The sequence below is a fragment of the Crocodylus siamensis genome, chromosome 5, assembly GCF_052110815.1.
Source record: "Crocodylus siamensis isolate JL-2025a chromosome 5, ASM5211081v1, whole genome shotgun sequence".
Classification (NCBI taxonomy): Eukaryota; Metazoa; Chordata; order Crocodylia; family Crocodylidae; genus Crocodylus; species Crocodylus siamensis.
In genome coordinates, this window is record NC_143399.1 from 404,898 (window position 1) to 430,090 (window position 25,193).

Sequence of the window (25,193 nt, forward strand, 5' to 3'; positions counted from 1 at the left end):
TCTCTGTCTTTGGTGCTCCTCTGCTCCATGTCCAGGGATGTCAAAGCTGCCTCCTCCCCTGCCCTCAAGCACGAGCTGGAACACAGTCCTGGCAGCTCGCACCATGCTGGGCACTGGCTAAGTGAGAAGCCGTGATCCTTGTGTACACGTGCACTTGCTGGCAGCTGGCTCAGAGAAGCTTTGGCTGTGGGGACCAGGGTACAGAGGTAGCTGGATAACAGGCCCCACACTCATGCTGGACAAGTGCCTGGTCCTGCTTGGGGTCTCCTGACTGCTGCTGTTAGCCCTCTGTGCTCCTGCCCTCAGAGGTATCATTGTCCTGGTTCTCTGGGTGCATTCATGTCTGACTGCCCCTCAACACCCTCATGCTACTATTTCTGTGCTTCTCCTCCCTGCTGGTGTCTGGTCCTTGGCCCTGTGCCTCAGACTAGGGCTGTCTGTTCCACAGCTGTCTGCTGCTGTCTCCAGCAGGGACTGACTCAGTGTCTCTGCCCCTGCCACATCTGGTGCTGCCATCCTCTCATTGCCCCAGCTTGGGTCTGGGCCCACCCCGCTTTCCCCATACGGGGTCCACTCCCAGCCCAAGGCATGTGGAGGCTGTGAGAGGGATTAGGTGACTGCCCCTGGCACTTGGCACCCATGGGCCCACCAGCCTCTCCACTGCCTCTGCAGCAGCCTGAGTGCAGAGAAGGCGGCAGTGGCTGAGGCAGAGGAGGAGCCAGCCGGGACCTGCCTGCGCCTACACCAGGCTGTGGTGAGGAAGATCAGCGAGATCTGCAGGGTGGTGAATCAGGTACTGTTAAGTGGGCAGGGATAGCAGCAGTTCCCCAAGTGGGAATGGGAGGGGCCACGTGGCTCCCAGCCACAGCCAGTTTCCTCCCCAGCTCCAGAGGGGGGGTGGCTCCTTCCAGCTGGCAGCCCCTCTTCAGCCCCCAAGGTTGGCAGGGACAACATCTGGTGGCAGGTCCTGTCGGCTGGCCCATTCAAGCAGCAGCAAAGCTGACCCTGCATCTATTGCAGCGCCTGCTGCTGCAGGACCTGCATGACAGCCACATCTGCAACTCGCTGCTGGTGGCCGAGAGCGAGGAGGACATCTGGAAGAGTGAGACTCCCTACACCTCGTACCGACAACGCGTGCTGCCCACGGATGGTACAGCCACTCCCCAGCCCCAGGTGCCAGTGCTCGGCTCCTCAGGGCCCATGCTACGGTTGTGTGACTCCCCTCCCCCTCCTGCAGACTACTCGGCAGAGGAGAGCTACCAGCCCCGGGACTACCTGGCTGCCACCATGCAGTTTGTGCCGGGGCACTTTGCCTGCGACGTGGTGTGGAGCACCATCATCCATGTGCACTCGCGCCTCAAAATGGGGCCCAACATGGGAGTCTCACGAGGTGCGTGTGTATGCAAGTGGTGGGGAGTGCCGCAGGGGGCAGTGGGGGCTTTGCTTGGGCTCTTCTCCCTGGCCAAGTGCCCAGTGGGTTCCGGCGACTTCGTCCTGCCCTGCAGGGGTAGCTTGGGGTCACTGATGTCCCATTGTCCCCAGCCATCCAGGCGCTGCGCTCTGTGCTCAACGCCTTCTCCGTGGTGAACCGCAAGAACATGTTTGTCTACCAGGAGCGCTCCACCAAGGCCGTCTTCTACCTGCGGTGAGGAGCTGCAGGGCCTGGGCCCTTCCCCTGCTGGCCCACCTGCCTCTGTGGGCAGGAGCTCTGCAGCATCTGCCCTGGCTCCAGTCTGTGGCTGTGCCATGCAGACCAGGTGCCTCCTGTCCTTGGCTGCCCAGCCAGCCCCTCACCCCATTCTCAGGATGGCGGAGTGGGCCCTGACCAAATGCCTTGCCATGGCCATAGTGTGTTCCGCTGGGTTGTGTGTGGTAATACCAGTATCACGCTGAGCCACAGTCCAGCACTTCTGACCCGTGCTGTTGGCTGAAGCCCTCTCTTGCCCCCCAGGCTCACAGAAACCACCTACAGTGGGAAGATATGGGAAGGAGAGAGTACCCAGGGCCCGATGTGCCGCTCACTGGCTCTGACACGCAGCCAGGAGCCCATCTACCCTGAGGATCTCATGGTGAGGCTGCTACATGCTGCCCTGGGGACTCTGGGCACTTGAGGGCATGGGATTGGGGTGGGCAGTGGGAGAAATGTGCCTACAACTGTAGGCTGTGTGGCGAGGAGTGGGGCTCATGGCTAGGGTAGAAGCTGGGGCAGGGGTGGGGCAGCCTGTGGGGCATGTGGGTGGGGTGGTGGTAGCAAGGTGGGAACAATCCTGTTTGTGCTTGATGACTGTGGCTCTGGGGAACCCTCCCGGGCAGAGCTAGGCCCAGGTCCCTGTGTTGCCAGCACAGCCCCTTCCTCTCACCCCCACAGGGATCCCGCTCTTCCCTCGACTTGGGCTCATGCCGCAGTGTGGACTCCACCCGCCCCGTGGGCCAGGTGGACAGACACATCCAGCTGATGGTCCATGGCGTCACCCAGGCAGGTGTGTTGCGGCCTTCCCAGGCTGGCCCAGTAGAGGGAGGATGGAGATGCAGGGCAGGGGTGAGCAAGGGCTGAATTGGGGTGTGGGGTCCTTGGTGGATGGCAACTTGCCCCAGTGCAGGGGGATGCTCCTTCCACCCTATGACAGTCCCTGCCCCCCATGGCATCCTGTCTTCCTTTCACCTCCCAGTTGTCTCAATACCTTTGATCAGGGCAGGGGTGTGGTGCCCTGATGAAGGGCGCGGGTGTGGGGCAGTGGCGGGTACAGCAGGGCCAGGTCATTGCTCTCATGCTGCCTCCCTGCAGGGCCTGAGATCACGGATGAGCTGGTGAAGGTCCTGCGCCGACGTCTGGATGAGGCCACGCTGGACATCATCACTGTCATGCTGGTGCGGAACTGCAAGCTGACTCCAGCTGACGTGGAGGTACCACCCCCTGCACTGCCACTCTGCCCTGCCCAGCCCAGCCTGTCCAGCCTAGCTCTTGCTGCAGTCACCTCCTGCTCTGCCCCTAGGAATCTGCCAGGTCCCGCCTCGTGCTACCTGCCCCAGCCATGCATCCAGGGTGCTGGGTTGAGGGTGCCCCTTCCTTTGGGGGTTCTTGGGGCTTTAGGAACTGTCTCCAAACCACTTCCTGGGCCTCCCTCTGTGGGGACAGGGGTGCAGTGAACCCCTGGGGATGTGTCTTGCCTTCTGGGCACCCTTGTAGGGCCCTAGGTCCCCCTTGGTGGGTCTGTACCCAGGTCTTCCTCTCTAGCAGCTGTCAGGCAGGGGAGGGGCCTGGTGGATGCCCCCCAGTGCCTGGGCCATGCTCAGAGGCTCACCGGCTCCCCCCCTACAGTTCATCCAGCCCCCAGGGACTCCACCCACAAAGGTCCTCCAGTTCACCCTGCCGCCATCGAGTCTGCCCTGGCTCCCTGCCATGGCCTACTACCTGCGCCAGAACCTGCTCATCTTCCTGCACACGCCCAAGTACACTGACAGCAACGTTGAGCACCACTTCAAGGTGAGCAGGCTGTGGGGCTCCGTCATGCGCTGCAGCACCTGTTGAGGGCTAGAGTGTGATGGAACTGTGTGGGAAGAGGAAGGCTTGTGAGGCAAGGCAGCCTCTTCCACCAGACCGACTCAAACGTAACTTGGTCCTGTAGATGATCTATTGTCCTGCCTCACAAACTGTGCTTTGCCTTCCCCTCCAAGTTCTCACCGCTGTCTTTCCAAGGGCCCCACTCCCCCGGTGCTCTGCACAGAGCTGGGCCTGGTTTCTTGCTCTGGCCTCCCAGCTATGTCACTGCATCCCTCAGAGTTCCCCACGCTCCTAAGGGTCGCAGACACCGACCCTGATGAAAGCGCGCTGTGGAGTGCACACTGGCACTGCCAGCTTCACCCAGGGCCCCGAGGCAGGCGGAAGGGGAGAGAGGCCTCCAGTGCCTTCTGGTCATGCTCAAGTCCTGGTTCCACCCCCCCCCCCGCATCTTTAACAGCCTGCCACACTGCAGTCTTATAAGCAGGCAGGAAGAGGCCACAGACCCAGCAAGAGGACTGGACAGTCTAACCCTCGGCCTCTGCCCACTCAGCAGCCCCCTGGATGGGGCTCGGCACCCATCCATGGGCCGCACATCCTTGAAGGCCCACAGTCCTGGCATGGTGATGGCCAGGGGAGCCCTCCACCAGTGCCGCACACTGTCTGGCAGAGCTCCCTGCGATGGGCACTAGCCTGGGCCCTGTCATTAGACCCATGTGTAGAGGGGGCCATAAGGAGGGCCCTGTGCCCGTTGCCAGGATGGAGCAGCATGTCATTTACCCAAGGTCCTAGTTGCCAGGGGTGGGGGGATTCTGCTGGCCATGCACTGCGCTCTCCCCTCACTGTTGCCCCTCTCTTCCCAGCACTACTTCCACCCAAGCGGCAGCCTGCCTGATCTGGACCTCTACCTGTACAACAAGCCGGGTGGGCAGGGCACCGGCGGCAAAGGTACCTGCACCTTGGGCTTGTGGCTGGGCAGCAGGGAGCCACTTTCCATCACAGGGACCCTGCATGGTGTGGGGAGGGGGCATGGTGTATCCTGTAGGGAGGGGGGAGGGGAGGAGCAGTGTGTGAACCCATGGCCTGGGAGCACATGTGCCCTCAGCCAGCATTGGCAGTGCAGGGACACCTGGTGGGTTGGGAAGCTGAGTGGGGGGTGATGCTCTCTCCCAGACCACATGCCTCTGCCTCTGCCTAGGTCCATCCTTGCTAGGGAGTTGGGCCCATCCCTTGTCCATCTGCTGCACCCCTGTGCCCTCGAAACATCTTCCTGTTGCATAGGTACCTGTCAGACCTCATGCAGTCCATCCAGCCTTCCTTCCTTCCTCCCTTCCTCCCAGTTCCAAGGTGGCACCAGGCATAGTACCATACTTTCCCCACCCCCAGCTCCTGCCTCCCTTGCTGTGCCATGCCTTCTGCTCCAGGCCCTTCACATGCATCTGCTCAGCTGGCCTCTGTTACCAGACTTAACAGTAGACTTTAGACAGTAGCACTGAATTCATAAATGCTTGGGCAAGAATAGCCTGTTCTCTGAAGAGAGTATTTACTGAGCACAGTGGGTTTGCAACTTCAGGCACACAACAAATAACAACAGAAAAACTTTGCCTAAGCTCAGAGATGGCCCAGTAAGATCCAGCGACGGCCTACACAACTGAGCCTAACTTAAAATGCAACAAGGTAAACCAAAAAGACAACAGCATCTTGTATAGGTCTTACATAATCCCAGGGCAAAGCATCTCCTTGCAGCCAGGTACAGTATTCAGGAAGCCCTGCTGGGGGATTTGCAGGTGGTCTTAGGCAATGAGGAGATCCCATAAGCCTAATCCCTGCCTGGGTTTTCATAGGTGAATCTGCACCTCTTTCTCCCCCATGGGGGCCTTAACCATACCTTGCTTTTCACGTCCCTCACGTATCCTGCACCCCTCACAACTCCTGTGTTCAGTGTCTGTCTTTCTCTGCTATGCTAGTCTCTAGCCCCTTACAGGTTCTGCTTTGAAATGTAAATGTAGTTCCCAGCAGTCTGGGACACTCCCCTACTCTAGGTCTGTCTCCAGCATACATGTGCTTAATGTACCAATTTTTGCCAGCACCCTCCCTGTGGGTGGAGGCATCAGACAGCTGGCAACTCCTGATGCCCCTGGGCCCATGACCCCAACTCCTCAGGAGCCAGCACCCTGCCACCGCCCTGGCAGCCTCGCTTGGAGCATGGCATTCTGGGACCACAGGACAGACTCCTGCTCAAGGGCGTGCAGTCGCCAGAGCCTCCCCAGGCTTTCTCCCCAGCCACTGCAGTGCCTATCCCCAGGAGGCTCTGGGTCAGTGCCAGACCTGACTGGGGCCTCCTGGAGCCACCTCTAAACAACATGCAGCAGCCGCTGCTTTGGAAGGCACCTTGCACACTTCCCAGCAGCCCCAAGCTCAGGCTGGGGCCCTTTCTCTGGCCTGGTGTCTCGCTGTGTGCTCCCCTTGCACCCAGCAAGCTGAGAGCTGTAGGGGCACCCTGTGCACCCTTGCAGCTGCCGCCATTTCCCAGCCCCAGGGATGCATGAAACCCCCAGAGCTGGGAGAGCACAGCAGCAGCCATCTCCCAACTTCCAGGGTTTCATGCACCTCTGGGGCTGGGAGATCACAGCTGTGCCCCATGGCTGCCAGGAGCAGGAGGTACACTTCAGGGACTCAGCATCTCTGCGTCCTGGCAGCTGTGGTGCTCTGCCAGGCCCTCAAGTCTGCAGCTGCTGTGCTAAGAGTGCCATCAGTTGCAGGTCACCCAGCCCCAACTGGGCACGGGGCACCCCTATGCTGGGAGCCCTCAGCTGATGGCACTCATAGTTTCATAGTTTCATAGTAGTTTCATAGTAGCTAGAGTCGGAAGGGACCTAGGAAGATCATCTAGTCCGACCCCCTGCCTTGGCAGGAAAGAGCACCGGGGTCAGATGACCCCGGCAAGGTGCTCATCTAACTTCCTTTTAAAAATCCCCAGGCTAGGAGCCTGCACCACTTCCCCTGGAAGCCGGTTCCAGGCCCTAGCCGCCCTGACTGTGAAGTAGCGCCTCCTAATATCTAATCTAAACCTACCCTCCGCCAGCTTGTGACCGTTATTCCTGGTCACTCCTGGGAGCGCACGGGGGAACAGGGACTCCCCCAATACCTGCTGATCCCCCCTGACCAGTTTGTAGCAGGCCACAAGGTCCCCCCTTAACCTTCTCTTGTGGAGGCTAAACAGGTTCAGGTCCCGTAGCCTCTCCTCATAAGGCTTGCCCTGCTGACCCCGATCATACGAGTGGCCCTCCTCTGCACTCTTTCCATATCGTCCACGTCCCTCTTGAAGTGTGGCGCCCAGAACTGGACGCAGTCCTCCAGCTGCGGCCTGACCAGTGCCGCATAGAGGGGGAGGATCACCTCCCTGGACCTGCTTGAGATGCATCTGTGGATGCATGACAGGGTACGGTTGGCCTTCTTGACTGCCTCCCCACACTGCCGGCCCATGTTCATCGTGGAGTCAATGACGACTCCAAGATCCTTTTCCGTCTCCGTGCTGGCAAGAGGGGAGTTCCCCAACCTGTAAGTGTGGTGCCGGTTCTTCCTCCCCATGTGCAACACCTTGCACTTATCAGTGTTAAACCCCATCCTATTCTCATCCGCCCACTGTTGCAACCTGTCAAGGTCAGCTTGTAGCCTATTGCACCCTTCTAGTGCACCCACATCCCCCCACATCTTAGTGTCATCAGCAAACTTGAACAGGGTGCTTTCTACCCCCTCATCCAAGTCACTGATGAAGATGTTGAACAGTGCGGGCCCGAGGACCAAGCCCTGCGGAACCCCACTGCCCACGTCCTTCCAGGTCGAGAAGAACCCATCCACTACCACCCTCTGGGTGCGGCCCTCTAACCAGTTGGCTACCCATTTGACCGTGTGGGCATTGACACCACAGTCTCCCAGCTTTTTGATGAGGACAGGGTGAGAGACAGTGTCGAAAGCCTTCCGGAAGTCCAGAAAGACTACATCCACAGCAACCCCTGCGTCTAATGATTTGGTGACCTGATCGTAAAAGGCCACCAGGTTGGTCTGACAAGACCTGCCACTGATGAACCCATGTTGGTTGCCCCTGAGCATGCATTCCCCCGCAAGGCCCTCCTGGATATGTGCCAGGATAATTTTTTCAAAGAGCTTACCCGGGATTGAGGTAAGACTAACTGGCCTGTAATTTCCCGGGTCCTCTTTTTTTCCCTTTTTGAAGATAGTGCAGTGGAGACCCTGCTATGTGTGCAAAGTAAAGCTGGGTACCTGGGACAGCTATAGAGCTAGCACACACTGTTGAGGTCTCACTTTGTAGCTGGTTGGACCTTTCTATGGCGAGATGAGTACTTTGCATGTGTATGGGTCTCAAGGCCATTGCACAACTAATCAGGTCATTGTGTGATACCTGCAATGTGTAGAGGAGCTCGAGGAATTTGGACCAGAGGAAAAGTGCAAGCTCATCTGTGTGGTGACTGGGTGGGCAGTTGTGCCTGATGTCTCAGCCCAGAGCCTCTCCTGGCTGGCCCTGATCTCCCAGCAGCTGGCCCATGCTGGGCCCAGTACTCAGTGCTGGCATTAAACCCGGGTGCATGGACATGGAGCAGTTGTCAGCCTGTTGGTCCCTGCAGCACTTGCCCCATTGCATGGGCTATGGCTGCACCATAGCTGCCCCTGGTCACAGTGCAGCCTGGCAGAAGCAGGGCACAGGCCTGCGGGACCCTAAGCCTGATGCAGCACCAGCCTGATGGTGCTGGCAAAGGGTGCTTGGTGCTGCCGCCCTGTGGCTGCTCAGAAGTTGCTACCAGGAGCCTGGTTCATGGCTTGTGGGGCTGGTGCGGCCTGCTGTACCCTGGGACTGCTGGCCCCCCACCTACACCCTGCCCCCCCCCCCCCCCGCATCCGGTCAGCACCGAGGCAGCAGGCCTGGCACAGGAGCTCTCACTCCGGACATGCTGTACCCAGCAGTGGGGCCTTCGTCAGAGCCAGGTGCTCCTGCAGCACTAGTGAAAGACCAGAGGGCCGTGGCACACGCATGTTGGAAGTGGGGTGGGGTGAAGGCACCGTGTGGAGGCTCATTGGGCCCTGGCAGGTGTGCAGGGGGCCTGCTACTGGAGGGTGGGGCACTCTGTGGTGCTGAAGCTGGGGCTGCTGTGGGATCTGAGCAAAGGGCTCAGGGTGTGCAGGCCCACACAGATAAGGAACTCACCTGGAGCTCGTGCTCTGGGTGCGTTAATGTGCCTCTGACCTATGCACACCCACCAGCCCTCGGGGGCACTGCACCCCCAGCAGTGCCTATGGGTGCCTCGCATGCTAACTCTGGCACAGCTGTCTCCTTCACCACTCAGTGTCAGTTGCAAGGCTGCTCACGGCTCAGCCAGGTGCTCCCAGGGCCAAAACTGCACTGACTGGGGCTCTGTTCCCTGCAGGCATCGCGTGCATTGCCCTCACCTTCGTGGATGAGAACGACAGCCCCCTTCTGCTGGCACCCGGGGATCGGCCTGGCTCCCTGAGGCCACCGCCCAGCACTGACCTGCTGCAGGACTCGGACTTCGAGAGCCTCACTACAGTCAGCCAGCACCACGTCGAGCCAGGCATGCTGCAGCCAGGTGAGGGGCATGCCAGAGGAGCAGGGGCCATCCCAGGGGCTGCCTTGTCCCCATGCCAAAGCCAGAACGTGGGCAGGGCAGAATCTGAGCATCACACTGCCCTTGTAGCCCCCGGGGTGGTTCATGGCTGCACTTAGGCTAAGCAGCAGCTGCTGCTCACAGGACACTGGAGCCCCAGTTGCCTTCCCCCCAGGCCTGGCTGGCACAGCCCTGCTGCCCCCAACAGAGCCAGTGGCAGGGGAGTGTGGGGTGGGAGGCAGCAGCACCGTGCAGTGCCTTGGTCTCACCTGCAGGCCCCTGCGCACGTGTGCGCCTGGACGTGTGGGAGAAGGGGAACATCAGCCTCCTGCAGCTGTCGGAGAAGTTGCGCGGGGCCCTGCGTCATGCCCTGTGCGATGCCACCATGGAGGTCCGTGTGCTACCTGCCCCACTCTGCATGGAGTCCGCCTGTCCCCTGGCCACCGCCGAGCTGGATGAGCTGACCAGTGGTGGTGAGAGCCTATCCGAGCTGTCCCTTTCCAGCGTCTGGTGCCCAGGGATGGAGCCTCACTTCATCTTCCCCAAGCTGCTGAGCCCAAGCGGCATCCAGCTGAACTGCCAGTGGTGCTGTTAGGCAGGAGAAAGTGGGGGCCCGACCTTTCCCCCCAGCAAGGGGCACAGGTCACTGCTTTGGCTGGCTGCCCTGAGGCTGCTCGTGGATGAGGCCCATGATTGCTTGGCCGAGTCCCAGTGCTGGGGTGGGAGCAGCTCTAGGGCCACAGCCGCTCTCCAGCAAAGATGTGCAGAAGGCCTCAGACCTGCTCTGCTTGCAGGAGGCCTCAGGAGGACGATGTCAGAGACCAAGGGGCTGGCTCAGGCTGCGCGCAATGCTGGTGCCAGTCGCGGGTGCCCAGCCCCCCTGCACTTCACCCCAGCTGCTGCCTCAAGCCCTGGCGAGCCAGTCACACCTACAAGCAAGCTGGGACGCCGTAGCTTCTGGGACATGCTGGTACCATGGCCATGGGGCTGGGGCAGGGGCCTGTAGCAGGGGGTGACCTGTGCCCGGCAGGGCAGATGTCAGCAGTGGAGCTGGCTGTGAGGCAGGGGAGGGACCCAGGACTTGGCCAGGGGGAGGAGGAAGCTGTGCCTCTCCCTGTCTCATCTGTGCCCTGCTCCCCAGAGCAAGGCAGAGTCATCAGAGCTGGGCAGCCCCAAAACCACTGATGACATTGTGCTAGAGCGGCCAGAGGAGACGCGCACGCGGCGACGCCACAAGACGGAAAGTGTCAGGCAACACCTGAGCCAGGAGCGGGCCACGGCCACTGCTGAGCTAGAACAGGCCCAGAGGTGAGCCCATGGCACTGCCCTGGGACCGCTGCCCCCAGCCAGCACCAAGCCATACCACATGCTGTGGCCCTGGTGTGTACTGCTGCCGCTGCCACCACCTGCAGTGCCAGCATGCGGAGGGGCACTGCTGGGCTGGGTGCAGGACTGCAGCTGCCTCTGGGACATGCAGGGAGCTGCAGAGGGGGCCGGGCATTGGCTTGCTCCCCTCCCACCTTGTGCCCTTAACCTGTCACCGCTGGTGCCTTGCCCCAGGCGCCGCACCTGCCAGCTGGAGGAGGGGGACATCGGTGTCATGCACCCACTCTTCCATCAGACCTGCCAGCAGTGGATGGCATTCATGAGCCGCCTGGGTATGTGCCAGGTGGGCAGGATGGGCCAGGAGGGTGCAGGGAGGCTGTCCATGCAGGGTGGGGCAGGAGCTGGCCCATGCAGCCTGTCTGGGGTCTTTGCCTCTGTCCAGCTGCACCCAGGAAGTCCCTGCCTGGGCTGCCCTCTGCAGTCAGGAGGGCAGGTGGGGGACAGAGCCGGCTCTGGGGAGAGGGTCCCGGCAGGAGGCTTGGGGCTGGTGCTCTACCATGCTACTGTGCATCAGGGCACTGTCTGTCTGTCTGTCGCTGGGCGGGGCAGTTTTCCTTCTCCCATGGGGATGGAGACCAAGCAACTTGGCCACAGCTGTACGCTGGCTTGTGGCAGAGCACGGACTGATCCTGGGGCTGGTGCCTACACTGCTGGGCCCCCTCCTGTCACTGGGATGCTCTGGGCCTTGCAGTGCCCCCTTGACCTGATCTTGCTTTTCCTGGTCACAGGGTGTCCCTCGGTGCAGCAGTGCTCACTGGAGATTGTTTCCCGCTTCCTGCTCCCCTCGGTGCTGGCTGAGGTGGTGAGCCTGGTCACTGCCCTGGCCAGTGACACCACTGTCAAGGTGTTTGAGCGGCTCTGGTGAGTGTCACTGGGGAGTGAACCAAGGAGCAGGGCAGGAGAGGGACATGTCAGCTGGGCAATGTGGGGCTGGAAGTGGGAGCATGGAATAGTGCAGTGGGGGCAGGGGTGGAAAAGCCCAGGGCTCATGGGGAGGGGGGCAGAAAAGTGCAGGGCCACACAGCAGACACCCCTTGCCTGCTTGTCACAGCTTGGCCCGCGGCAATAACGCAACAATGCTTTCTTCTACAGCTGCCCCTGGGGTGCCACCTTCCTGCCCTACAAGCCCAGCCAGAGCACGAGCCTGCGGCCTGCTGCCGTCCGGCACTTCATATTACTTGGGCGCAGTTTCCACCAGTGGCGTTACAGCACCGAGCAGGGTGAGTGTAAGGCCAGGGCCTCCCTTTGTGTGTGCGAGGTGAGGGGCACGAGCTGTGTGGCCTTTGGGGCCTGTAGGGTGTCCAGCAGAGTGGTGCCAGGGACGACTATGCCCAAGGGTCATCCTGGCCCGGTGCAGCCCAGGCGCCAGCCCTCACTCTCCTAGGTCATGGGCCCAGTGCTGCACAGAGCTGCAGACGGGTGTCACTGGGGGCTCTGGACAGGTCCTGTGGGGGGAGATGCCCACCCCAGCCCTAGAAGCTGTTCTGTGCCCCTCCTCACTACGGCGGGGCTCCAGCACAGGGAGCGCTGGGTCTGGCCTGTGCAGGCCCCCAGCAGGTGCTGACAATGTCTTTGCCTGCAGTGGCCAGCAGCACGGAGGAGCAGCAGGTCCCCCCTGCTCATAGGTTCAAACGTAAGTCTTTGCTCACCAGGGTGTGGTTGGAGCAAGGGGCTGTGCTTGGGCAGCTTCTGCTCAGAGCCCTCGTCCTGCTGGCACTGGCTCACACAGGGTGCCTGGGATGCCGTACCGTCACAAGCAGCTTCACAAGAGTCACGGCCACTGTGCACGGGCTGGTCTGACCTGGGCTGGCGCCAGGGCATACCTAACCCAGGGGCTGTATCCTGCTGCCCAGGTCCTGTCCAGCCCTAAAGAACCTCACCTGGAGCTCAGAGCACCGTAAGGCAGGCAGATGCAGTCCTGGCTCTCTGCAAAGCTGAGCGCAGGAGGGACACATGGGTGTTTGTGGGAGCATTCACATGGGTGAGGCAGGGTCAGGTGGCTGAGCATCTGGGCACAAAGGTCACATGTCCTGTGCGGGGGGCAAAGGCAGCTGGGAAGTCTGCACCCCAGAAACAGGCAGCTGGACCATCCAGGCAGGAGCCTGTGCCTACAGGTGCCAGGCTGTGGTACCAATCCCTCCAGGCAGAGGAAGAAGTCCCAGGTAGCTAAGACGCCCTTTAGGCCCAACTAGAAAGCAAGGATTGGGAATAAGTATTGAAGGAAGACGGACTGAGAACATGGAGGTCAGTGGGGAGCAGGTCAGGACACCGCAAGGGCTGCCCAGGGCAGAGCCAGACGCACACAGTTCACCTGCCTTTGCACATTGACCTAACAGAACATGGCAAGCCCAGCCCGGGTGCCAAGGCCCTGTTTGGGCTCTCCGGGCTGGAAGGGGCCTCCAGGGACATGGAGCTCAGCTGCCTGCTGTTGTAGCCCTACTGGGGCCTTATTAGGCCCCATCTGAAGAGCAGCTGAGCTTAGAGGATTTTTCTTCTCTTGGGAGGCTCTTGCAGGACCTTGCTGCCCCAGGGTGAGGCAGGGGAAAGGACTGTTTGAGTCACATGGCAGGGTTGGCACAGACTGGCCACGGGAGGCTCAGCCTGGAGTTTCAGCCAGAGATCTGTAACTCCCAACAGAGCAGTGGGGGCAAAGCCAAAGTGAGCTGTCGAGTGATGTCTGAGACTGGAACCGGCTGATGCAGCACGGAGCCCTGTGGTAGCAGGGTGGCCTTGCTCCCTTCCAGCCCAGCCCACAAGAGCAGCAGGTGGGTGGGAAGGGGGTCTCTGGCCAGCACCCTGTCTTTGTGACTCTCCAATACCTTGCAGCTCACAAGGGGCTCCAGCGCTTTGAGGCCATGGAGTTCAGCTCCACAGAGAAGGGCTTGGGCTCCAGCCCCTCAGGGAGAGACCTGGTGCCCCGGCAGAGGTTCCTTCTCATAGAGATCATCGACAAGAAGGTGGGTGGTGCCTGCCTGACATGATCCCGCACACACATGCATGCATCCGTGCCCATGGCCAGTGACTGGCTTGTCTCGGTGTTTGGCAAACAGTCTGAGCAGGGCATGCACAGACCCCTGGGGTGGGTGGAAGGTGCTGGCCAGCCCCTCTGTGGCCTCGCAGGCAGCCCAGGCCCTGGTGCTGCAGGGCAGTGCAGGCCCCTGCACATACCATGGCTCCTGATGGGAGAGGAGTAGGGAGCCCCGACGCCCCAGGCATAGCCACCTGGGGGCAGGGGGCAGGGCTGGTGGGTGCCATGGCAGGGCTGTGTCCCAGGGCATCCCAGAGCAAGTCTCTCACCTCCCTGCTGCGGCTTCCCTCTAGCTGACCCTCTACACCTACAACTGGTCCCCGGACCTGGGCAGCTCCCTGGCCAGCTCGCTCATGCGCCTCCTGCAGTGGCAGAATGCGCGCTCCCATGTCGTTCATTGCCTGCTCAGCCAGAAGCTGGGGCTTTTCCACCACTACTGCTACATGGACACGCCCTGGCATGAGGATGCTAAGCAGGTACAGTGCCCCCCCCACCTCAATGTGCCCGGTCCCTACCACAAGGGCCGAGCTGGGGAAGGTCCTGGCCATGGCTGCTTATAGTGCCCAGCTGGTCCAGGTAGCCCCAGGCATCAGCATGCCCCATGGCCCTCCTGCCTGCCATCCTTCCACTCAGCAGCTGATGTGGCCCTGTCAGTGCTGTGGAAGCCAGCCCGTGGCTGGGTGGGGGTGACCTGTGGGCCTGACCCTGGGCAGGTGGGATAGGGCTGGGCACTAGGCAGGGTGAAGCTGGGCTCAGTGGTGGGCACCAGCCTGCCCTGCTTGGGGGGGACCCCCATTGGGCACTGTGCCACCAGTAGCCTGAAGAGATTTAGGCCACGTCTGCCTCTGCAGGAGCCGAACCCCTTCCTGAACACCCTGGAGGTGGACATGCTGATCCGCAACCCCAGCCCCCCGCCCAGCCGGGAGCAGGGCCGGCTGAGTAGCTCAGGGCGCAGCCTGCCCTCCCTGCACTTTCCCCCTGACATGGTGCCTTTCGACGAGGCCCTGCGGGATGTCACCGCTGTCAAGTGCCTCCCCCACGGGCCAGAGGTGGGGCTGCTTGACCCTGTGTCTCGCCATGGCGCTCAGTTCCTGGAGATCAAGAGCATGGAGAGGAGAGGTACAGGAGTTGCGGTCATGGGAGCCTGCTCCCTTCCCCCAGGCCCTGCCAGTCCCAGCTGAGGGCACTGGCTGCAGGGCAGCTCCTGCCCGTGCTTGGCCATGGGCAGGAGCACAGCTCTGGGCAGTGGCAGCAGCCAGTCTCTGGCCCGGCGGAGACCCGTGGGCAGCGGTGTAGGGGTGTGCGTGCGTGTGTGCGTGCATGCGTGTGTGCATACACGTGCGTGGGGGGGGGATGAGAGGGTCCAGCAGGGTGGGTGTTCCGGGCCTTGGCTCTGTGCTCCCACGGCAGCTCCTGTCTGTCCATCTTTCCCTTTCCAGAACTGGAGAAGCAGATGAAGATCGAGAACCTCTTTGTGACTTGGCAACAGAGGTCAGCACAGTCCAACATGCCCATCAGCGTGAGTGCATCCTGAGGTGGAGGGAGGCTGAAAGGCCTGGATGGGCTATGGGGGCAGCAGCAAGCACTTTCAGGGGGTGGGGGGCAGCAGCAGTGGGACTGAGGCCACTGGGAGGGCAGAGGAACTGCTGTGCATGGGGCTGGCAAGAGGGGGTAGGAGTCTGGCCCGACACATTGCTGAGGGCCCTGCCAATGGACCCTGCAGCTGTGCCCCTGTGCCCTGCAGCTGGCTGACCTGGAGACACTGAAGCAGTCCTCACGCCTGGTGCACTACTGTGCCACCCCCCTGCTCTTCGACCCTGCGTTCCGGCAGCAGATTCAGGCTGACCAGCAGACCAAGGTGGAGGGGAAGGTGAGAGGCCATTGCTGGACTGTGCTGGAACTGCACCCCCTCCTTGGTGCAAGGGCAGCTCTGTCCAGGGCAGAGCCACAGGAAGCAGGGGCTGCTGGTAAGCAGTTGGCGGCAGGGCCTGAGCTATGTCTTTGCACCAGGCAAGTGTCTACAGTAGCTGGGAACAGAGCAGCAGGACCCTGGCAGGCACAATCCTGATGGCCGTGGCACTGCTCTCTACAGGGTCTGGATTGGTCAGTGGGGAGGCACGGAGCGGGGAGCAGGCAGGTGGACTTGTTTGGGTGCTGAACACCTCCAACAAGGTGCTGGAAGGAAGTGCTGAGGAGGCCAGGCCAGGGGCTGTGGGGAGACGCATTCTTGGGTCTTGGGCACTGGCCCAACATTGGCAAGCAGAGCCAGGTGGATTGTCACTTCCTGAAGTGGGCAGCTAAGGGGGGGGGCTTGAGATGTCATCATGGAGCCTGCGTTGTTCCTGCAGGAGACCTGCAGCTGAGCTCACAGTGCCCTGAGGGAGCAGAGCAGGGCACTGAGAACAACTGGGCCCCAGGAAAGCCTGGGGCAAGAGGCTGGCAGGACTGGGGCAGGCAGCGAGAGGGACTGTGACCAGGGTGAGGCAGCAATGGGTCCAGAGAGGGATAGTCAAGAGCTTCTGTGCTTCCCAAGGGACTCGCGGAACATCAGAAGGAAGTGCTCCCTCTGCCAGGCCCTGGGATGAGCAATTGATCAGAGACTGGGCCCAGCTGTCACAGGAAACCATGGAGCCCTGGTGCAATCTCAGACAGGTCTAGACTGCTCTGTGGGGACAGGACTGTTGGCATTTGTGGCAGTGCGTCTGGGGGAAGAGTTACTCAGCTCAGCGCTTGGTACCAGAGGCTGGCTAGTGGAGAGCAGGAGATATGTCCTGGGGGTGGGTGCCCCCAGCTTCTGTGGGGCTCTGTAGCAGCCAGGGACGGGGTACTGGGAGGTATGCACCCATGAATGCTGTGGCCAGCTCCCTGCTGGCACTAGCTGCACAGGCCTGTCAGACTCTCGGCTTCTCTTGCAGAAGCGCCATCGCTCCAATGACTCAACAGCCTCAGGGCGGGACCGAAGCCACAGCTGCGACTCCACAGAGGCACTGCCCTGCAAGCTGAAGGAGGAGCCATGGCTCCTGGAGATGTGTGGTGCCTTCCTGCAGCAGTACATCCAGTATCTGCAGAGCATGGGTTTCATCCTGGTCCAGGTGCGGCCTCCTTCACCCACCCGCAGGTCAGTGCTGCTCCAGGGAACCCCCATCCCTTTTGGTACCACCCTTGGCACTGCTGTCACTGGGGACATGGCAGCCAAGCTGGATTTGTGGGTACCTGGCTCAGGTCTCTGAATCCTCTCCTGTTTGCTGCAGCACAAGTCGGATACGTGCACTGGCAGCCCTGGGCACTGAAGGCAGAGGCTCCTTCTCCTACAAGCCCAAAGCAGATGGGAGCCCCAAGGTGAGGACACTGACATGAGGAAGGGCTCCAGCATGGGGGAGGGCCAGGTCTCCGAGTAGCCACTGGGGCAAGAGGGTAGGGTGGGAGCTCAGGAGGAGCTCACCTGGGCAGCGTCAGCCTGCACTGGACTCTGCCTGGAGTCCTCTGAGCCTCAGGACTTGGGTTGGAAGGGACTAGCCTGGCCGGGGGTCTGGCCACATGCTGGGGTGGGCCCAGTACAGGTCTGAGAGGGCTTGGGGGAGCTCGAGGGCTGCAGGAACAGCTCTGGTCTGGGGCCCACCTCAGTGGGGGAACAGAACCTGGCACACCCAGCGCCAGGGGAGCAGGTTGGGGTGACTGGATCACAGCCCGCAGAGAGTGGAGGGCTCTGGGGAGGCCAGTGCTGGGTGAGCTGAGCAGGAGCTGGGTGTGGTGTGCATGGGAATGGAGCAGCCCCAACCTGTGCCCTGTGCCAGGCAGCTCTGCCATCCCGACACCCCAGACCCAGATTGGGCCATGCCAATTGCTCCTGTCCTCAGTAGCTACTGATGCCCCTTTCTGCCAAGAATGTGTCTGGTCCCTTTGTAAATGTGGCTAAACCATCAGCTTCCACTGCATCTGGTCGCCACGAGTCCCCCACTGAAGTTACAGTCTGTGTGGAAAAGAACTTCCTCTTAGTTTTAAACTTGCTGCCTTCCTGTTGTGACCCCCCCCATGCTTGTCTGGTGAGAGATGGTCAGCAACAAATCCCTAGGGGCTTTCTCCTCACCATTTAGTACATTGCAAACCCTTCTGTCCCCCTCCAGTATCTCCTTTCTAGACTGACCAGGCCAGGCCTCATTACTCGATCCTCCTAGGGAAGCCCCTCCACAGTTCTCAGCATCCTTGTTGCCCTTCTCTAGATGTCTCTACTTCTCTCTCCTTTTGGAGGTGCGGGACACACAGCTGGGCACAGGATTCGAGGTGCATGTGTCCCGTGGATTTTTAAAGTGGCATTACAATCCATTCAATTTTGTTTCATTTCCATCTCAATCATCCCTAACATGTTTGCCTGTTTGACAGCTGCTGATGGGATCAGGCACATGGGGGGAGAAGGGCTAAAGCCAGGCATGTCCAGCTCAGGCGAGGGGACCCTTTGAGATTCACCCCCTATGGCTGGGCTTAGGCATGTCCCTTGGCGAGCTTGGCAGCTCATGCTTCTCTGGCTGCGTGAAGCCCGAGGCAGGCGCCTACTCCATGGAGCCTGTCTCTGTGGGGGGCCAGGGGAGCAGACACCCCTGCCCTCTCCCAGGCAAGGCTGAGTCAGGCCCTGGTGTCCTGCTCAGCCCTGCCCTTTCCTCCCCAGAGCACCAGCCCCCCTGTCACCACCTACCACCTGCAGCGTGCCCTGCCTGGCGGGATCGTGCTCATGGAGCTGGCATTCCAGGTATGGGGCAAGGGGCCCAGGCCAGCTGTGCTGACACTGCTGCATGGTGCAGCACTGGGCTGGGGCAGATGGCCTTCGTGGCATGGGCTCCGGGTGCCCTCCCTGCCTCTGGCCTGAGGGGCCAGCCAGCACAGTGCTCTCTTCATAGGTCTGAGGCTGGGGTGGCAGGGGCCGTGTGGTGCCTGCAGAATGCTCTCAGTGCAGCGCTCTGTCCAGGGCTGAGGCTGCAGTGGCAGGGGCAGCACAGTGCCTGCAGGCCATGCTCAGTACAGTGCTCTCTCTGCAGGGCTATTACTTCTGCGTGAAGCAGTATGCACTGGAGTGCTCACGGATCCCCATGGGCCAGACGGTGAACTCGCAGGTAAGGGCTTTGCCTCCACATGTTGGGAAGCTGTGGTCCAGGGTGTGCTGCGAGGCTCAGTCATGTGCTGTCTCCGCCTCACGAAGTGCAGCGGGTCCTGACTGGCCACAGGCCTGCCTTTGCCTCCAGGACGGGAGGGCTCTGCTGCAGCAGCCCCGCTGACACCATCCATGTCTTCTGAGGATTCAAGGGGCAGGGACACTTGGGTGGTGTTCATTTGGGCTGGGGCCAAGGGTTTGTGGCAGTCCTGCCCCGGGGACTCAAGAGAGGACTTCTGGAGACCCACAGAAGCCAGAGGCTGCGGGTCCATGTCCCACCAGGCCTCCGCCCATGACCCCTGTGCTCGGCTCCCCTGCAGCCTCCATGGCCAGCTGGCCTGGAGCCAAGCACACCTCTCCCTGGGAGGAGGCAGCTGCTTGAGAGCCAGTCGCCCTGGCAGCGCCCGACTCTGGCTGCAGGACCAGAGTGGGACGTGGCCTGGTTCTCCTGGGAGCTGCAGCTTCCCCTGCAGCACAGAAGCAAAAGCACAGAGTCCTCTGCCAGGCCAGATCCTTCCCATGCAGCTGCAGGGCAGCCTCTGAGTACCTGTAGCCCAAGCTGCACCCCACCCATCCCCACCGGCCATGCGTGTCCTCTCTCCATCAGGGCGCTCTCACAGCCAGAGCCCGCAGCCAGAGCTGCATGGGACCCGGCTCCGTCTCTGAGTGTGCGGTATGTCCCCTCCTGCTGACGCAGGGCTTGGCACCTGGGTGCCAGCTGTGCTGGGTGCTGGGCAGGTTTCTGGCTCCCTGGTGTCAGGTGGTTTCTTCAGCAGGCGATGGTGCTGCTCTTGACAGGCTGGGGCGTTGGGGCAGTAGCAACAGGGCAGGGATGGTGCTTCGCTCCTCTGGGATGGGGCTCTGGCTCTGCTTGGTGACCTCTGCAGCCAGCTCAGGGCCCAGGGCTCCATGGCCTCAGCCCTGTGGCAGGCAGGGGCATGGGGCTGCTTGTACCCTAGTCCCTCTGGGCTGCTTGTTCTTCCTTTCCCACCCCCAACCTGTGGAGACAGGGAGCTGAAGAGGCCCCCCTCCCTGCCTCCTGGGACTGGGCAAGGTGGAAGGAACATGCTGTGCTCTGGCGTGTGCAGCCACTGCTGGGTGGCACAGGGTGCAGGTCCCTGCAAGGTCCCCACTGCCCTCCCTGCTGGGGAGCCCTCGGCCTTGTGGGTCACGGGCAGTGCAGAGTTCCTGCTGCCCATCTGTCCTCCAGCAAGTCAGGTTGCTGGCCCTGGCCAGCAGCTTTGTTGGGGCAGGGAGGGATGCAGCGCCTGGGGCTGGTCCCACTGGTCTCAGCCAGGACAGCACCCTGCTCTCGTCCTGCCAGGGGTGTCCAGGCCACTGTGACGGAGCACAGCAAGGCACTGGCCTGGGCCACAGCCCTGCAGGCACAGCTGTGGGGGCAGGGTTGGTGAGATAGGGGTGGGTTATGTACAGGCCACGTCTAGCTGCCTGTACTCTGCACTCTGGGCCGTAGCCCTGGTCTGCTGCTGGCCTGGGGGATCCACACCTCCCTCCCATGGATCCACCACCTGCTGGACCCACGGCTCTGGTTCCCCATCTCCACTGGCCCCTGCCCCAGTGGGCCTGGCCAAGCCCGGGGCTCAGGGTGCATGGGGCAGAGCCAAGCAGACAGTGCAACCATCTGGGCTTGGCACCAGGCTGCTCTGACTCTTGCTGGGCCAGGGGCTACCACCCAGCATGTTTCTGGTGCCACAGTCACTTCTGGGGCTGCCCTGCAGCTCTGGGCTCCCTGCAGTGCAGCCTGGGCAGAAGGGACCCCCTGATGCCCACCAGGCCCTTCCTGGTACAGGAGAGGTGAGGGGGCAACTTCCTGTGTGTGCAGCTTGCCCTGCTTACTCCTGGTTTGCTGCCCAGGCTGAGGGGGCAGGTGTATGGGGCACCCCTAGCATGATCACGTCCTTTCCCAGCTCTCCATGCTCTTCACGGAGGAGTGCGACAAGGTGCGGGACCTCATGCACGTACACTCATTCAGCTACGACTTCCACCTGCGCGTGGTACACCAGTATCTGCTGGGCTCGCACATGGCACTGCGCCAGGGTTACCACCTCACCAGCTTCCTGCAGGACTTCATCGCCCACCACCCTGACATCCCCAAGTTCGGCCGCAACCACGTCTTCCAGGGTGAGCGGGGTGGCTGCAGAGTGGGGGGCAGCCCAGGCCCATGTTTCATAGTTTCATAGTTTCATAGTAGCTAGAGTCGGAAGGGACCTGTGCTTCTGTCCCATCCACCTGCAGGACCTCCCCTTGGCTGGGACTGGGGAGGGGCGCAGCTCCCAGCCGGATCCTTGCCCCTGTCTGGAACAACGGGACCATTGGCACCATGCCCCTGCTGCTGGCTGGTTCTGGCCAGGCCAGACCTGATCTGTGTACCTGTCCCTAGCACACAGCTGGATGGGGCTGAGAAGCCAGGGCCTCTGTGAGAAGGGCTTGGATGTTGGGGTGCCCTGGAGGGGTAGAGGGCAGGAGTGCAGCCTGCGAGTGCCCTCAAGTGAGAGAGTTGAGCTGGCACTTCAGCTGGTTGTGGACTGCTGTGGCCAGACCTGGCCCATGGCAGATAACTCCATAGCAGTCTGCCCATCTCCCCGGCACAGGCATGCTGGCCCTGCCCACCAACATGATCACAGCCCACCAGCTCTACAACTATGTGGCTGACCATGCCAACACTTACCACATGAAGCCCCTGCGCATGGCCCGGACGGCGGGAGGCAGCGATGGCAAGAAGGGGCCCCCAGGCACGGAGCAGAACGAGTATGCCCTGGTGTCCATCTGGAACAGGTGAGTGGCTGGCCCAGGGGCTCTGATAGATGGAATTGGTACAGAGCAGGGCAGCCAAGAGGAGCAGGAGCCTGCAGCTACCGGACCAGGAGAGACTGAAGAGACTCTGGTTTGGAAAAGAGAAGGCTGAGGGGGAAGAGGACCAAGATCTGTAAACCCGTGAAGCGAGTGGATGGAGCAAGAGAACAAGGAACTTGTTTGCCAGGTCCCAGAACGCCAGAACCAGGGGGTAGCTGCTGACGTGTGCGTGATGGGTTTAAAACCAACAAGGAAGTGCTTTGTTACACAGTGTAGTTAACTCATGGAGTTTGTTGCTGCAGGAGGTGGCAGTGGCAGACAGCACAGCCAGGTTCAGAAAGGGATGAGCTAAATTCATGGCTGAGACATGTTCATGGCTGTTGAACAGACCGGCTGGAGATGTTTCCTCTGGCATCTCTAGCCCAATACACCAGGTGCCAGAGAGGGTGCTGCCCAGGACACATCACTAGAGATATGGTTCAGTGTCCCCTTTTAGCAAGTCCACTTTGGGCACTGTTGGATACAGGCCAGCAGGCTGGGTGGGTGCCTGGTCTGACCCGGGCTGGCACTGCTGAGGTTGTGCTGTGCTGAGCCCTGCCCCCACCTGCAGCCTGGGTGCTGGGGCTGCCGAGAGGCGAGGAAAACGTTGCCAAGCACAGCGTCCCGCTGACCTACCACCTGTGCCTGCAGCTCGGGCTCCTACAAGGACTCAGAGGGGCTGCGTCACCACGATGACTTCGATGTGTCCCTGCTGGTGTGCCACAGCGCGGCCCCCTTCGAGGAGCAGAGCGAGGCCGAGAGACACGTGCTCCGGTGAGGGCGGGGGCTAGGGCCTGGCTGGCCCATGGGCAGCAGGCGAGGTCCAGTGACCCGGCCTTGGGCAGGGGGGAAGCCAGGAGAGGGGCTGGGCTGGAACTGGGCAGCCTTGCGGGCAGGGGCTGTGGGCACAGGGCAGGCTAGGGCCCCTCCTGTCTCACGGCATCCACCACTCCAGCCTGTGCTTCTACGTGGTCATGACAAGCCAGCGCGAGCTGTTCCCCCGACTCACGGCTGACATGCGCCGCTTCAAGAAGCTGCCGCATCTGCAGCGGGACATGCTAGAGCCCATGGTGGGCCGGGCGCCCGGGGAGGCGCCGGGGCCAGGGCTGGAGCGGCAGGAGCCAGCAGAGCGGGAGCCCTGGCAGGAGGCGGAGGACGGGGGCGAGTTCTACGCGGGCGGCTCGCCCGTGAAGCTGGGCCCCGGGCTCTTCTACACCTCGCCCCTCTTCCCGCTGCTGGCCTCCGAGGTGGCCTCGGCCCAGCAGCAGCTGAGCAGCCTGGTGCAGCTGGCCAAGTGCCACTGCCGCCGCGACAACCTGTGGAAGCGCCTCTTCCTGCTGGAGCCGCTAGCCTCTGACAAGCTCAAGCTGGGCAAGCTGTCACTGGCCGAGCTGGAGGAGCTGCTCAACGCCGTGCACCGCAAGTCCATCGCTGACATCGACCCCCAGCTGGTGAGTCTGGGCTGAGGCGCAGCCCAGCAATGCAGCGCCCGCTGGGGCAGGGCCATAGCGTGGTCCCGGGGTGGGGGTGCAGGGGCGGCACAGCCCAGGGCAGCTGTGGGGCCTGCCTCACCCCCTCTGTGCCACAGGGCTGCTTCCTCACCATGACGGCATCGTGGTACCAGAGCCTTATCAAGGTGCTGCTCAGCCGTTTCCCCCAGAGCTGTCGCCACTTCCACAACGCTGAGACTGGCACCCAGTACCTGGTAAGGGCGTGTGGCGCCACGGCTCCTTCCCCACCCAGAGCCATGGCCCCGGGCAGCTGTACCCTGCATGCATGTCCCCGCCAGGCAGCCCCCCAGCTATGAAGCCCAGGTGCGGGGTAGGACCGCACCAACCAGTTTTGGGTGCCGTAGGTCAAGAAGGGTGTCGATAGACTCGGGAGGGTCCAGAGGAGGCCATTTGTATCGTTAGGGGCTTATAGAGCAAGCCCTATGAGGAGAGACTGAGGGACCTGGACCTCTTCAGCCTCCCCAAGAGAGGGCTGAGAGGGGATCTTGTGGCCACCTACAAATTCATGAGGGGGACGCAGCAAGGGATTGGAGATACTCTGTTCACCAGGGCACCTCTTGGGGTAACAAGGAACAACGGTCACAAACTGACAAGAGAACAGACTTAGGCTAGACATCAGGAAAAACTTCTTAACAGCGAGGGCGGCCAAAACTTGGAATGGGCTCCAAGGCAGGTGGTGCTCTCCCCTACTGCCCCCAACACTCTTTCCTGCCTAGGCAGGGGGTCGGACTCAACAACCTGTTGAGGTCCCTTCTGACCTGAGCATCTATGAAACGATGAACCCTTATCTCCCTGGCAGGTGGTGCTCAACCAGAAGTTCACTGACTGCTTCATCCTCATTTTCCTTGACTCGCACTCAGGAAAGACGGTAAGAGCTGGCCATGCTCCAGCCTGCACTGGGCGGGGGCCTAGACAGAGTTAGACCTTGCCCAGGCTGTGGCTGCAGCTGGGTGCCCATGGCTGCTTAGGAGCTGTGCTGGGGGAAGGGGAGGGCACAAGGGCTCTGCCCAGCTGAGTGAAAGGGCCTGCAGCATGTTCATGGCATTGACAAGGAAGGACAAGTGAGGCAGCTCATGTGCATCAGGTACTGCCCTGGAGCAGGCTAGAAGCTCAGACTTGCTCCCCTCTGAGGAGTCGGCCTTGAGCCGAGATGTCCTGCAGCCCCTCTCAGCACTGGAACTGGGGGCCAGGCCGTCCCCACCTTGGCTTGCTGTATTGCCCGGCAGGCTGCCAGGCTGGGGGCCAGGGCAGCTCCTGATAGCCTGTTGGCCCAGCAGAGCCTAACGGTGGTTTTCCGGGAGCCGTTCCCCGTGCAGCCCCAGGACAGCGAGAGCCCCCTGCCGCAGCTGGTGTCCACGTACCATCACCTGGAGTCCGTCATCAACACTGCCTGCTTCAATGTTTGGACTGGGCTGCTATAACATTCGCGCCAGCGCCTCAGAGCAGGACACAGCCCCAGGCCAGCTCCTGTGCGCACCAGGGGAACAGTGGCAGCATGGGACTGGCAGAACCTGGGGCTGAAGGGTGCAGGGAGCCTGGCTGCCCCTCAGGCCTCAGCCAACACCAGCCCCCTGGGGTGTTCCCTGTGGCCGCAGGCGGCTGCCATTGCATGTGGACATGCAGGACAGACTGGGAACGGACACACAAAATGCAGGGAGGCCCCGGGGGTCATAGCTGCCATGCAGCAGAGCCGTCTTGGGGCCACAAACCTGGCACAGCCACAGGCATGCTGGTAAGAGGCTACCAATGTAACTACCTGTCCCTGCCATGCACATGGTGATGCAGAGCACTGCAGCTTCAGCCCACGCCAGCACTTCCCTGAGACATTGGAGCGGAGCCATGAGGGCTGCCCAGGTCGCTGCCCACCCTGTGCCGGCACCGGCAGGTTGTAGGGGCAGGCAGCCCTAGGCTGTTTCAAGGAGCAGCATGGGAGTATCTACAATGAACTGTAGCAGACAGCACCTACAATAAACTGCAGCAGACAGCACCTGCTTCTGACTCACACTTCTGCCATGGCAGGAGGGGCCTGGGGCCCAGAGCTTGCAGAAGCAGCCACTTGCGTCCCAGCTGGGAGTGCCACCCACCTCAGCCCTGGCTCCCTACACCCGAGGCCCAGGCCCAGTGGTGGGGG

At 61.6% G+C, this 25,193-nt stretch overlaps 1 protein-coding gene across 7 annotated transcripts in view; it reads left to right on the top strand.

Moving 5' to 3' along the window:
- SZT2 (SZT2 subunit of KICSTOR complex) overlaps positions 1-25,043 on the top strand; it is an 84,985-nt gene extending 59,942 nt beyond the window's left edge. For 4 of the 7 annotated variants that reach the window (XM_090049860.1, XM_090049862.1, XM_090049865.1 and 1 more), the window contains 33 exons: positions 673-793; positions 1,021-1,150; positions 1,238-1,390; positions 1,543-1,645; positions 1,952-2,069; positions 2,369-2,480; positions 2,786-2,904; positions 3,320-3,484; positions 4,363-4,447; positions 8,944-9,123; positions 9,417-9,614; positions 9,936-10,111; positions 10,283-10,449; positions 10,702-10,799; positions 11,256-11,388; positions 11,620-11,747; positions 12,110-12,160; positions 13,354-13,484; positions 13,849-14,031; positions 14,407-14,674; positions 14,995-15,074; positions 15,300-15,425; positions 16,471-16,673; positions 16,807-16,894; positions 18,219-18,299; positions 18,586-18,660; positions 20,627-20,840; positions 21,311-21,494; positions 22,203-22,325; positions 22,507-23,002; positions 23,140-23,256; positions 23,862-23,930; positions 24,340-25,043. In XM_090049860.1, coding sequence (XP_089905986.1) covers positions 673-793; positions 1,021-1,150; positions 1,238-1,390; positions 1,543-1,645; positions 1,952-2,069; positions 2,369-2,480; positions 2,786-2,904; positions 3,320-3,484; positions 4,363-4,447; positions 8,944-9,123; positions 9,417-9,614; positions 9,936-10,111; positions 10,283-10,449; positions 10,702-10,799; positions 11,256-11,388; positions 11,620-11,747; positions 12,110-12,160; positions 13,354-13,484; positions 13,849-14,031; positions 14,407-14,674; positions 14,995-15,074; positions 15,300-15,425; positions 16,471-16,673; positions 16,807-16,894; positions 18,219-18,299; positions 18,586-18,660; positions 20,627-20,840; positions 21,311-21,494; positions 22,203-22,325; positions 22,507-23,002; positions 23,140-23,256; positions 23,862-23,930; positions 24,340-24,483 — 4,819 coding nt within the window. In that variant the 3' untranslated portion in view covers positions 24,484-25,043. Of the gene's footprint in view, positions 1-672; positions 794-1,020; positions 1,151-1,237; positions 1,391-1,542; positions 1,646-1,951; positions 2,070-2,368; positions 2,481-2,785; positions 2,905-3,319; positions 3,485-4,362; positions 4,448-8,943; positions 9,124-9,416; positions 9,615-9,935; positions 10,112-10,282; positions 10,450-10,701; positions 10,800-11,255; positions 11,389-11,619; positions 11,748-12,109; positions 12,161-13,353; positions 13,485-13,848; positions 14,032-14,406; positions 14,675-14,994; positions 15,075-15,299; positions 15,426-16,470; positions 16,674-16,806; positions 16,895-18,218; positions 18,300-18,585; positions 18,661-20,626; positions 20,841-21,288; positions 21,495-22,202; positions 22,326-22,506; positions 23,003-23,139; positions 23,257-23,861; positions 23,931-24,339 lie in introns of those variants that run through there. The other 3 variants (XM_090049863.1, XM_090049864.1, XR_016442707.1) reach the window with 2 other exon arrangements.
- The last annotated feature ends 150 nt before the right edge of the window (positions 25,044-25,193 follow it).